A 13,521-nucleotide genomic window follows, 5' to 3' on the forward strand; every position below is an offset into this window, starting at 1 on the left:
AAACTGAAAAGCATTATTACAGACTCACATAGCATTGTTTTCAGCTGTCAGCTGAATGAAAATAATATGTAAATGGCTATAATATGTCTATTTCCATAAACCACGATGCAGTATATACAGTATATGATCATTAAAGCGCTAGCTAAAATTTGCACTTCAAAAACATAAAGTTCTGAGGATTTGTTTAAATTATTTTGATCTGATCTGTGTGTAAACAGATAAAAACAGAGATTGAAAGAATGATCTGAATTGTGAAACACATTATTTCAATAGAGAAACTGATCAGATTTCTGTCTGTGATCTGTGATAGAGGCTAAATAACTAATATGTAATTCTTATGTTGTTTATTATAATTTGTTTGCTCTTTTTTGTACATACAGTGTAAGTGTATGAGGAACAGTGAGAGCTGAACAGAAAGCGGTCGTGACGTACTGATAAATAACTGCTTCCACACAAGACAGTCAAACAGGTTCAGAATGACATGATGGTGAGAAACAGAATTTCTTTAAATTGTTTTGTTAAGATTAATAATCTATATGATGGGACGTAAAGAAAAGCGGAGACTGTAGATGTGCAGATGAGACACATAAATCCCAGTTGCGATCAAGCTGACGTGTTCTGCGCATGTTGAATGTGTGACCACCAGCACACACGTGATGATGAAGATGATGCTGGGCAACGCTCAGCAGCACAACTGTGGGTTATTTTCAAATGTGTTCTGTGTTTTTGAAGTCCGAGTTGATACTATCACAACGGCTCGCTGTGCCTGGGTTTTTAGTTTTGCATTGTTTTCACATGAAACCAGTTTCCTTGGGAATTCTTATAGCACTAGATTGAGCCGCTGGTGAGTTTTGTAAGACTTGTCAAATTCAGTTTCATCATTCTTTTCTCACGGATGGGCGATGAGACTATCAGCCATTGATACAGATATAGGAGAATCTGCCAAGCAGGCAATCTCATTCTCGCCTTGAGCCTCCACACATATTGTCCATGGAATCAATAGTAATAACAGGAAACCGTGGCCTTGTTTCGTGAAGGTCAGTCAACCTGAAGACACTCCAGTGTGTTAACGTTAAACCTCAGAGACGTTCTCAGACTGCTAAATTGTGCATTACTGCTTCAATGCATTACATTCAAGAGGAATATAAATCAGCCCAAACTTTCTGCAGACATCATTTCTTTGATCAGATTAAGACCTGATCTGCTAACAGACCTCAGGTGACATCTGAACTGATGGGGTCCTGATGCTTGATAGAAACGGCAGTAATTTCATCATGTACTGTGGGCCTTGAAAACAGGAACTGCTACATTTAGAATTAGAGATGTAGTTTGTAACTTTTTTGCAGTAAAATATCCCAAAACCACTAGGCCAGTGTTATATATTTTGTTCATTTTAGTACTCACAATATCTCAGATGTTTCCAACTATTTGTAAATCGGTAGAAAATGTTCATTTTAAGCAGTGACACGGGGCTGGCAGTCACCTGTCAATGGCATCAAATCGCCGTTACCAAAGACAATCGATGGAAAGCCTGCGACCTTTAGCGGATTGCAGGAAAGGAGACTAGAGGCTGTTATATGATTGGCTGAGGTGCCTCACATGATTCGTGTATGCCGTTGCGCCTTCTCCAGACCTTGCATCTCCCTAATAACACGGTCTCTGGCATTACCCTCGGTTTCTGCTTTACTGCAGTAGAAACCATGACAACACAGTCTCGTGGACAAATGTGAAAGTATTAGTTTGTAGTGTCTATCAAGCAACTATCTTGCACTAAACCTGATCAGGTCGCGTTAGACCTCATCAAACAGCATTAAACCCCATTAGACCTCATCAAGCCACATCAAACCCTATTAGACCTGATCAGACATATTATCAGACTTCTGTTTATACCTAGTCAGACCCCATTAGACCTCGTCAAACCACATCAAACCCTATTAGACCTCGTCAAACAATATCATGCCTTTTCAGACCTGATCAGACCCCATTAGACCTGATCAGACCACTTCAAACCCTATTAGACCTAGTCAGACCCCATTAGACCTCATCAAACCATATCAAACCCTATTAGACCTCATCAAACAATATCATGACCTTTCAGACCTGATCAGACCTAGACACTTCTTCTGCATTTGTCAAGCAAAGTAACAAGTAATATTTCACAGAGACGACACTTCAAAGTGCACTTTCAGATATTAAAAATAAGTTCTGAACTGGTCAACTATCGGCATATCTGTAAGTTTACTTGTATTTCGGTACAAATGTAAAAGGTAGTTTTCATCTGAGGTGGTGTTTACACAAGTGTGTTTTGTTTTAAAATGTTTAACTTTTGCTTCGGTTACGCCTGGTGTTCACACTACTACATTTAGGAAAAGATGCATATCAACTTTTTAACTTCTCTGACAAGACAAAAACAAAGATGTGAATGTGTAGATGCTGTTGACATATCTGAGGTGAGAGTTGTTTGGTGTTTTTCAGTGACACTTTTCACACATCAGGCACATATACTGTAACTTCACCTAAAAAACAATAAACCTTCGATTTGTGACGTGCGTTTATTCATTTATAATGTCATTTCGCCTTAAAGGGATACTCTACCCAAATATGAAAAGTCTGTCATCATTTACTTGTTTCTAACCTCTATCAACATTCTTCCAAATACCTTTCTTTGCGTGCAACAGTACCGTGAAATTTATAAAGATTTGGAAGATAATTCATGACAGAATTTTTATTTTTGGTTGAACTATCCCTTAAGACTCAATGCGCAACAGCAGCAGGACTAACATATTTTCTTCATCTATATTTGATGCGGGTGGAGTTTGTGTCAAGGCTTGAATCATGGACCACAGCCCTCTGAGAGCTCAAAGAAAATCTGAGCCGATGCTGTGGCCGTGTCCCATGAAATCTCATTCAATAAAACAAAAAATGAATTTGGAAAGAAAGATTCACCTAAACATTTTTCAGTTTTGTTGCCATGTTAATGTATAAAGATTAAAGTAACATCTGTCACAGACTGTTTCAGACTCATTCTGTTCTCAATCTGCATTGCTTCTCTGTCTTTCTAGATGCTTCACCCCATAAACAGGTATATGACAAAAAACAAAGCCTCTCGTTGAATGTCCCATAAGATGCTGTTTGTGATGGAGATGAACATGTGGACTGAAAACAGCAGTGAAGGAAGATTGTGTTCACATATGATGGTCAATGTTCATGCATCTTTCTCCCTTCACAAGTAGCTTTATATTCCAGCAAATTACAACATAAAAAATGAATGACTCAATGCAATTTTGTTGAACGTTTTATACGGTCGGTATGTATTATGATTCAAATGTAAATTCACAGAGTTAGATTTTTTAAGTTTTGGAGTGTCAAAAGTGCTCGTAGTTGCAGAAACAAATATATAAACTATAAACATACATATACGCCAAGAAAGTGTATTAAAAACATTTTAGGTATATGTGAGCAGGCACATACTGTATATATTCTTTTAAGAATGCTGTCGTGTGTACGTGAAACTTTTCAAAACCGCAAAGGAACATCTTGTCCTTTTTCATCGTGTAAATGTACTCTCAGTTGATAGGTTGAGTGGGAATGACACAAAGACAACGCATCAGAGCAATACAGAGTTAATACAGCCGTTCACTGTGGCTGATGTGCAGTGTTATTTAGAGTCTATAAGTTCACATCAGCCACTTCTACATCATATTTTTGGCACAGTTGAAATCATAGGAAATCATATGTATGTCACACTGGCCACTGAATCAACGATCAGCATCGCCGCCATGTTGGTCAGGGCAAGACTGACATATAAACAAGTTCAAGTGAACGTTAACATTTCTCAACCAAATTCAATGTTTAATGGTTTACACGTAGGAAAATACGAACAGTGTTTGTTTTATAAATGTGTTTATGGCATTTAACAGCATCCGTCTCTGTGACCCCTGCATAAGATGATTATGGGTCTGTATACGACCCAAACGGAAAAAGAAACTGGGGATGTTCTGTAGCAGACGTTTTTTGATTGAATGCTAATCTTTCTGAAAACGTTTATGAACATACGATCGCTGAAGGAAAAGATGAACACCAATGTGTATTTAAACACAACACTGCATTGTGGGTTGATATGAAGAGATGATTGTAAAGTGACAGTTTTTGGCTACAATGAATCTTATCTGAGAGAAAATGATTCTGTGAATCACTGTACTGCGGCGCTGAACCAAAGAACTCATATGCACAATCTCCTCCATCATCTCTCATATTTCCCCTGGGAATTGTCTTTAATATACACTTACACATCCGTAATCATCATCACGTAACCCGCAATGACGTTGGACTTTGTGTTCAAACTTAACTTTGGGTAGAAATGATCTGAAGGGAATACTTCTCCATGATATCTACTGAGAAGAGGGTTATGTTTACTATACGTACTTTCGCTGAAGACTTCAGGCCTTTTCCTGAGAATCGCCCTGCACTTCTTACCACCGACTGGACATTATTTATGGTTCTCTTTGAATGTCGAGTCACGATGGATATAAAACTCCTTTACTAGAATTGCCTGTAGCAAAAAAATCTAATCTCTTAACTGAAATAGAACATCTCAGCTGAGAGCAATTTTACTCTTAATCTGACGTCTATTGTCTCTCTGGAAATAAAGACATTCAGCATTTTGAGCTCTTTATGTTTCAAACAGCGCTCAATTTCAATATATATTAAAGCTTTCGTCATCAATTTCTGAACAAATTCTTTCGTGGCCAGTAAGTCTGAGCTAAGCGCATCATTTCATTGTGTCCTTTGTGTCTTTTCAAGAAAGAGGAACAGAACTGCATTAAGACTCTTGACTGACGGAGCAGATATTGTACAATAAAGTTTTTCTTTGTTTAAATGATTGCCAACAAAGAAACGATTGAGAGTTTGTTTTAACACATGTAAGGTGTATTCGCCTGTGGGTTTCATTTCATAATTCTGTGCTATTTCAATTTCACCAAACAAAGAGAGCTAAGAAGTGAAGATAGCTAAAGGCTTTTATCTCACTGTGCTGTAAAAGTGAGAAATATACAGTATATACTTTGATAGACCGATATGATGCAAATGTCTCAGATGTTTCTCCTAAAATTAGAGGAGTAAAAATATGGAAGTGGTGTTCATTTAGACTTTTGAGTCTATTGGAGACATTTATAAGACACATCTCTGAGACACATGAGTTAGTAAAAATATGAAATATTTTCTCTGTAGTTTAACGTGTGCAAAACCACTGTCATGGATTCTGAATGCACATACAAAGACATTTCTCCTTGATGTCCATAAATCTACATCTCTATGACTCATAAACTGTTTGTCAATGTAAATTCATGATTATTTTCATAAAAAAATATGGTTGAATGAATAAAGTTCTGCTTTAATTATGTGTTTGAGTCTTATTGATGGCTTTGTGGTCGTACATAAAAATAAAAGGGTGAAGAAAGGTCTTTTAGGCAGTGCTACATTACTTGCCAGCGTTCATTCTTTCAGCAGAAAACCCCCAGAAGTCTTTGACAGCCGAGACAATGAGACACTTCAGAGAAATGATTTCTCTGCACAGCACTTCTGTATTCAATGCACACTGCTGATATAGAACTCCACGGTTTAGTTTACTGGCAGTCCTGTGTCTGGGTGTGTGTGTGTGTGTGTGTGTGTGTGTGTGTGTGTGTGTGTGTGTGTGTGTGTGTGTGTGTGCGTGTGTGTGTGTCCTGAGTGTTTTCAGCAGACAGACAGATCTGCTGGTGAAATATTCATTCTTCTGAGGGATGTGAAGCAGCATTTGCTCATGACACTGTTCATTATGAATGTGTGGAACATTTGAAACCACATTGTATTTACTCATTTGAAATAGTGTCTTAAATCAAGAAAAGGTGTTTGGCGCCACCAAGAGGATCAGGACTGGATTGTATGCAACACTTCAGCTGTCACTGCGAGAGATGGTCACACTTTTCATTCCAGTTAAAATTCTCACATTTTCTCATCGGTATCTATTTAAAGTTTCACGTAAGAGCCATTTAAAATGAATATTAATATGTTTACATTCAAATTTTTCAAACTCAAATTATAGTTAAAACTTAAGTAGTCCTTAATACCCTTTTTAACATAGATACTGTATGAAGAGCCGTATGTAATTTACTTTAGACAATTTAAATAATTGATCCGTATATTAGTAGTTTAATTCCTGTCAAATCAGATCCCAAACGTCAGGCTTCTAATGTGAGAAAGACACCACACTAAAAAAATGTCTGTCTTTTGACTCAAAGACACTTAGAAATGCTACAGTAATAACCTGTTATTGAGTTAACTGTAACAAAACATGTAATGAAAAACTGACATTACTCAATAAAATATTTCTTGTTATATAATCGAAAATGTACAGTTTCCGACGATTCACGGGAAATCTTCAACCGTTCATTTCTTTACATTTTATAGACGCATGGTATGTAATGATCTTATCAACAACACAAAATGGAAAAAGTTACAGAAGGTTACTTATTTATTACTTATTTTAGTTACTTATTTATATTTAAGTGCTTTTTACTGGGCATATCATTTCACAGCAACTTTAAAGAAAGCACATGTTTCTACAGACAGAAACAAATTTACCTTTTGCAGAATTTACAATTCCGCCGTATGTATTTTCTATACAGTTGTCATTTTATTCAAACATGTGATATTTTACAAAAGGTTGGAGCATAGATAGTATTATTTTTCAAATCTACATCACTGAAACATAGAAAGGCTTTTAGTTTTCCTACGAACTGCATTTCCCACAATCCTCCACACTCCCTCAGCTGTCTCCTGTTATCACCCACACCTCTCAGCAATCTCCTGATCAATGCATATCCATTTAAACTCTTTTAAAGTTATTTTATAAAGTTCTGCCTGGTTTCGTCGTGTCAAAGATGGGATATCATTTCATACGTCATGGATTCTGACTTCTTAACACTGTTAAACGTGTGGCTTCTCATGCTTAACATGGTCAACTTGTTAAAAAACGAGTTTGATGTATGAAGTATTATTTCTTTACTTGATACAGTCCCCCAGCACTCCAGCTTGTTTCAGAAGGGTTTTTATAATTCTGGATCCCTGTGTGGTCAAAGAGATCCTATTCCTTTTATTGGCCATTCTCCCGGAAAAGCACGACAATGCGAAAGAAAGAGCCCACCCACGAGCCATCCCGCTTATCAAGATTATTTGCGTCAAGATGATAGTGAAGTTTACGTGTGTCTGTATGTCCATGGCATTTCAGTGATGGTTGTTATATAAACGGTGGATGTAATGCTGGAGATCGTATGAAACTGATAGATGGCGCGGTCCCAGCACTAAAAGATGCCGGACATGACCTGCATGCGGAAGTCAAACTGAGTCACGTGTCTGTGTTTTGATGGCAATCGGTGTGTACGTGCATAATGTACAAAACACAAGGGATTAATGTGATGATGTGTAGTGTAGCTCCATCCCACTCTCCCCACTAGTCCCGCCTCCAGCAGCTCGTGTTTTTCCAGAAATAATCGTACAGCTGTATCTCTCTTTTATAAATTGGATCTTAGGGAATTTAAATACTCTTCAAAGATACAACGTATGCAATACTACTGTATAGGCACTCAGGATTAATATGAGATTGGCAGAAACTGCCTGTGATACAAGATCTTTAAGTTTCTGTTGATATCTGTGTTGTTAAATAAATATTATCTCCTGTTCGTTGTATTCCTCCGAGTTCCTGGTCTGATTCCCTGAATGAATTGAACTCAAACAGAATTTTATTGTGAATTGAAACCAGCTCAATGTTACGAATACTAGACTTTGAACTACATTACCCAACGTGCCTTGCACCGCTGATGACAGACGCACCTGAGACTAATTTCACAGTCTATATAAGACTGGCTTCATTGCAACATCTTGTTTGCCCCGGCTAACATTTCTGAGGGTTTATGTGTTTACCTAGTTTATTTATTGAATTTACAGTGGATCTAAAAAGTCTACACACCTCTGTTAAAATGGCAGGTTTTTGTCATGTCAAAAAAGAAATCTAGATGAATCATGTCGAAAAACCTTAATTGAAAAATTGCAACCTTTATATTACAGTGAATAACAATAAGAATAATTTAGGGGTAAAAACTAAAATGTACAAATACAATAACCAGGTTGCATAATGTGCACACGTTTTTATTATGGGGATTGTGGCAGTGTTTGAAATCAACCCCATTCAGACTTAAGTTAAATATGAATGAGTATACACCCGCCCATCCGTTAAAGTGACTGATTAACCCTTAAAAAGTTTGACTGTTCCCTAAGGATTTTTTCTGACATCAATTTGGTGACATCCGGTTGAAAATGTTGAGAGCTTACTCCGCAGATTCAGGACCTTTTTGTTAAAAGATACATATCGGGAGAGGGTTACAAAAAAATCCAGGACATTGAATCAATGAGCAATCAACAAAGTGAGGAATAAAGGCCACAACAGTGACAATAAGACCAAGAAAAAACTGGCAAGGTCGACTGCCAAGAGGCCTGCAGCTGATTTAAAAGAATTCCAACAATTTCTGGCAAACACTGGATGCTCCTTACATCAATCTCCACAATTCGTCATATGTCCTTTTATAACCAAAACAAACATCCAAGCCTGGCTAAATCTCCCCAAACCATGTGGAATAATGTTATGATGCAAATCAAACTTTTTGGCCACTACAACAAAAGATTTGTAGCAGAGCATGGAGGTGGCAGCATCACGCTTTAGGGTTGCTTTTCTTCAGCTGGAACTGAGGCTTTTATCAGGGTGGATGGAATAATGAATAGCTCCAAATACATTTATGCATTTGGCAGATGCTTTTATCCAAAGCGACTTACATTGCATTATCCTATACATTTATACACAGGTATCTGCAATCCCCTGAGATCAGACACACAACCTTGAGTTTTTAACACAATGCTCTTAACACTGAGCTACAGTCAATACAGTCAAAATATCAAAGCCAGTCCAGATCTAAATCCCATTGAAAATCATCAACAGCTAAACAAAAAGGTTCCTCAAACTGTGGAGCAACCAACATTGGGTTATCAGCCAACAAAGCCTTAGCGGCTTCAAAAGCCTGTTGACAAGCTTCAGTCCAGACAAACTGAATATTTGGACTCAGAAGATCAGAAAGGGGCGAAAAAATTGTAGCAAAGTTTTTACAAAATCCCCTATAGTATCCTGACATAGTATCCACAAGAAGCGTTGTAGTTTCACGGCAATTCCTAGGCACAGTAAAACTGCAAATAGCCTCAATTTTCACATCAATGGGACGAACATTTACACAAACCACCACCATATCCAAATATGTTACATTTGCATTTAGCAAGATTAACGGTGTGATGGGTCTGAAAGCCCAAAAAAGTTCTCGAAGTTGATCAAGATGTTCTGACCAATCTGAACTAAAAACCACCACATCGTCCAGATAAGCCGCATAACCGTCAGATAATGTCAGATAACACCAGATGGATTAGGCGTTGGAAAGTTGCTGGGGCCTTTCTAACTCCAAAAGGCATAACCTTGTATGCAAGAAAGAGTCAGGGGTAGCAAAAGCGGTTAACTCGGGATTTGCCAATAGGTCGAACTTACAACCTGGGCAGCCCCACACAGTCCACATAGTCATCTACTCAGGGCAAAGGAAAACAGTCAGGTTTGCTTACAGAATTTAACTTTCGATAATCTGTACAGAATCAATGAGTCCCATCGGATCCAGTGACTAATATACGGTACAATTTTATAATTCATTTTGTATAATTGTTTACAGTGTGGTATTCTGCACTTCAGCTGTTATTAAATATTACTGACCGGTCCAAATGTAAGAAGGGCAGGAGACCTTCGATGACCTGCACTAACTTCCTGTTTCTGTGGAACGTACATCGATGCTCCAACAAAGCTGCGGATTTCAAGGCACTTTAAATTTGACTAAACAAATACACAACTTCTTTGTGATCGTCTTAGTAAAAATCAGTGACTATTCTACTGTTTCAGAATAACATTGTAGAAATAGACTGCAATCAAAAATATGTAATTTTACTTTGCAAAAACTTTATTTTATGTATCACATTTTACATTTGTTACAGGCACTGTGTTTTTAAAGAAACAGAAGATCGTTCATTAAGACTTGTGTTGTTTCTGTTTTATGAGATGTCAGATTATGATATCCAGGGCTCTGATTGTTTTTCTTGTTGAAGGCTTTTTCTGTATTTTCTTACAGATCAATGCATGTTGTAGCCAACATGGTGAAGTTAACGTTTACATTAATGTCAATCTAGAATTAACACTGTATGTTGTTTTATGTTAAACTACTCTCACCGGCCACTTTATTGGGCACACTGCGTACACAGAGGTAATAAAAGGATGGATATGGTCATCAACGATACTCAGGTAGGCCGTGGCATTTAAATGATGCTCAATTGGTACTAAGGGACCCAAAGTGTCCAAGAAGATATCCCCCATACCATCACACCAGCACCAGCAGTCTGATCCTTTGACACAAGGCCGGATGGATCGATGCTGTCATGTGGTCACGTGGAGTAGGAAAAATGTAAATTGTAGTCAACTGCCCCAGAACTGCTTGTTTTCCTACATTCCTCAAAATATCTTTTGTGTTTTAACAGAGCCAAAAAATGACAAAACATTTTTTATGACTGCAGTCAATGGTGCCTCAGAACTGTTGGTTGTTAACATTATTCCAAAATATCTCTCTTTATGGTCAACCAAACAAAGACATTTATACATGTGTTGAACAACTAGAGGGCGAGTGATTCATGACAGAATTATCTTTGGGCTTTAACACGCTGGGCCTCCAAAGCGTTCTCAGGCGCCACCAGCTGGTCATTTTCAGAAGTGCAGCATGTATTATTATTTTAGCTGGATAAAAACACTTTGGTGGACACAGTTTAATTGATAAATGTATTGGTAAGCATATAGCCTATTAGTCTCTTATGCATTCATGAAATATAACGTAGCCAAAAAAAGAAGAATGTAGTCCAGAGGAATTCAGCATTCCTAGATATGCAATTTGCACAGCTGTAATTGATGGTGGGGTTATGATCATGGTGAATGAGCGTATGCATGCACGTCCTCTTAAAATCTCACTTTTTTAATCACAATTTGTCAAAAAACGAATCTAGATCATTTTTATTTACATACACACAGACAGTTTGATGAAGATAAAAAGATATTAACATTGATTTAAATAATATTGACCTGAAGTTAAACCAGTTCCTGACCTCGCTCATCCCTGTGTCCTATTGAATGTAAATTTCTTATATATATTTAAATTATGACTTTGTTAATATTTAAGTCTAGGACAAAGTTATAAAAAACTATAGCAAGAAAGAACCAGAGAAAAGTTAAACTACTAACATACTCTGGCTTTATTGATCTCACTGCATTGATTTTAAATGCAACAATTAGCCAGACATCAGAACAGAATCACGTACAAACACGGACGCGCGCGCACAGCAGATTTTACATGAACATTTTAGAATAAAGGAGATCAGATTTAAAGAATGTGCAAATGTTTTCTCCTTTAATCCATTTGAGGACAGAAAAGATTTTTACAACCCTGTAAGCATTACAACCTCTTAAGAATCAATGCAACAAGTCTTTGGTATTCGCTTCAATCACAAAAATATACGCTTTTGGTCTTTTCTGTTTAAGAATCATAATGTCTATTTATAATCTAAACTACAAATGTAAAAAACCTAGTTAAAATGCATCATCTAAAAGGCAGCAAAAAGATGCATGAAAACAGTAAAGTATAAAACCCACATCCAAAGAGAACAAATACTGAAACTAAAAGACTCAATCTGAATGTCAAATTCAGAATCATACAATACAAAAACACCGTCACCAATCTTGTGTTATCTGACTATTCTTCAGCTCATGATATGTACACACACACACACACACACACACACATGTGTGAATAATAAATAGTTCTGGTGTAGTGTCCTCAGATCTTCAATGAAGAACATGAAGACAGTGATGAAGTAAACGGGTCAGTAGTCTCTTTAGTTCTCCATGTTGGAGCTGAGAAACCGTCCTTTTCCTCCCTTGATCTTCAGAGATCCGTAACGTGCCTGTCATCAATGGAAGAAACATAACTGTTACCAAGACACAGGTTTATATCATCATTTTCGTAAGACTAACTATTACAATGTCCTAAAAATGACATTTCATGCGGTGTGTTAATGTGAGCAGTCTGACAAGCTGTAGAGCTGAAAGTGAATGAATAAAGTTATTGCTTGTGAAAAAAGGAGTCGACTCTGAATCATGCAAGCGAGTCGTCTAACAATAAGGTAACAATAACTGCCTATTATTAGAAAATGTGCGTAAACGTGTTGTTAGACACTCCATAAACAGAGTAGACCTTAAGCATCACAAAATATTTACTCTTTAAAAGCCACAATATGTACATTTGGACTGCTAGATGGCACACTTTCGAAACAACAACAAAAGACGAAGCTAAATAACTTTATGTAGGAGAGTGGAATTATGGGACACGTGGTTTTCACCCACCAGAGGCGTATGGAGATCGCCCATCATGTTTCAAGTACGAGGTAATGAATGAATTTTATTGTATGTTATCGTAATGAATTAGCTTGCAGGACACGTGGAACGTAAAGCTACCATGAATTTATGGTTGTTTGGGTTTCCTTTACTTGCCAAAGAGTCATCGTGATCCATAATAACAGAACCACAGATGCTGCGTCCCAGATGCTGTCTAAGCACTTCTGCATGTGCGTGTTACTGCATGCGCCGTAGTTTCTACAAGCGGAAACTGAGGGTCGTGCGGAGCAGCAGATATTAAGTCACTGATATGAGACAAATATGAGGGGAGACAAGGGACGGGAAATTAGTTTAAATAGGAATTTCTCCTGGATTTGCCACATTCTTGGGAACATTTGGGATCATGTAAGTACACAACTGCATGAAATATATCACACTGTGAAAGTGAGTCTTGGATATTTCATACAAAATTCTTCCATATTGTGGTGTTAAGTGTAATTGCTTTTGTCATTTAGCAAAAGAGTCACTATGAGCTCAGAACACTGCTTGTGTGCGGAGAGAATGTCATAATCATGTGACGCAATTATGAGGTTCAGTGAGATTGTGTTTCGTTGGACTCACATCTCTGCGCAGTTTCGAGCGAGTAATTCTGGCGCTCTGAGATCGTCTGAGGCCGTGCTGAGAAACGGCTTCATCTTCAGAGAACGCAGACTTCCCTCTCATCGCTCCTGTTGTCATCATCATCATCATCATACTGGTTATACTCTAGAAAACAAACAAAAATCATCAAACTTGTAGACTTTTCTACAATGAACTGAAAAAAAGCAACAGTATGCAAATGATAAAAATATAAAAACAGCACTAACACGTGGAAAAACACAGAGACAAGCTGTAGGGTTTGACTGGATGCATGAACAACAAGTGTTTACCCTTCACGATGCACAATGACAAGCTCAGGTACATGTTTTTTTTTG

General features: G+C 37.5%; 1 protein-coding gene across 1 annotated transcript in view; it reads right to left on the minus strand.

Moving 5' to 3' along the window:
• Positions 1–11,124: 11,124 nt before the first annotated feature.
• The window catches only part of reep3b (receptor accessory protein 3b), a 20,332-nt gene continuing 17,935 nt past the window's right edge, over positions 11,125–13,521 (minus strand). The window contains 3 exon segments of the mRNA XM_079475855.1: positions 11,125–12,117; positions 13,169–13,264; positions 13,266–13,312. Of these exon segments, the coding sequence (XP_079331981.1) occupies positions 12,049–12,117; positions 13,169–13,264; positions 13,266–13,312 (212 nt within the window). The 3' untranslated portion in view covers positions 11,125–12,048.

Source organism: Barbatula barbatula, assembly GCF_947034865.1.
Source record: "Barbatula barbatula genome assembly, chromosome: 16".
In the NCBI taxonomy this organism is placed as follows: domain Eukaryota; kingdom Metazoa; phylum Chordata; class Actinopteri; order Cypriniformes; family Nemacheilidae; genus Barbatula; species Barbatula barbatula.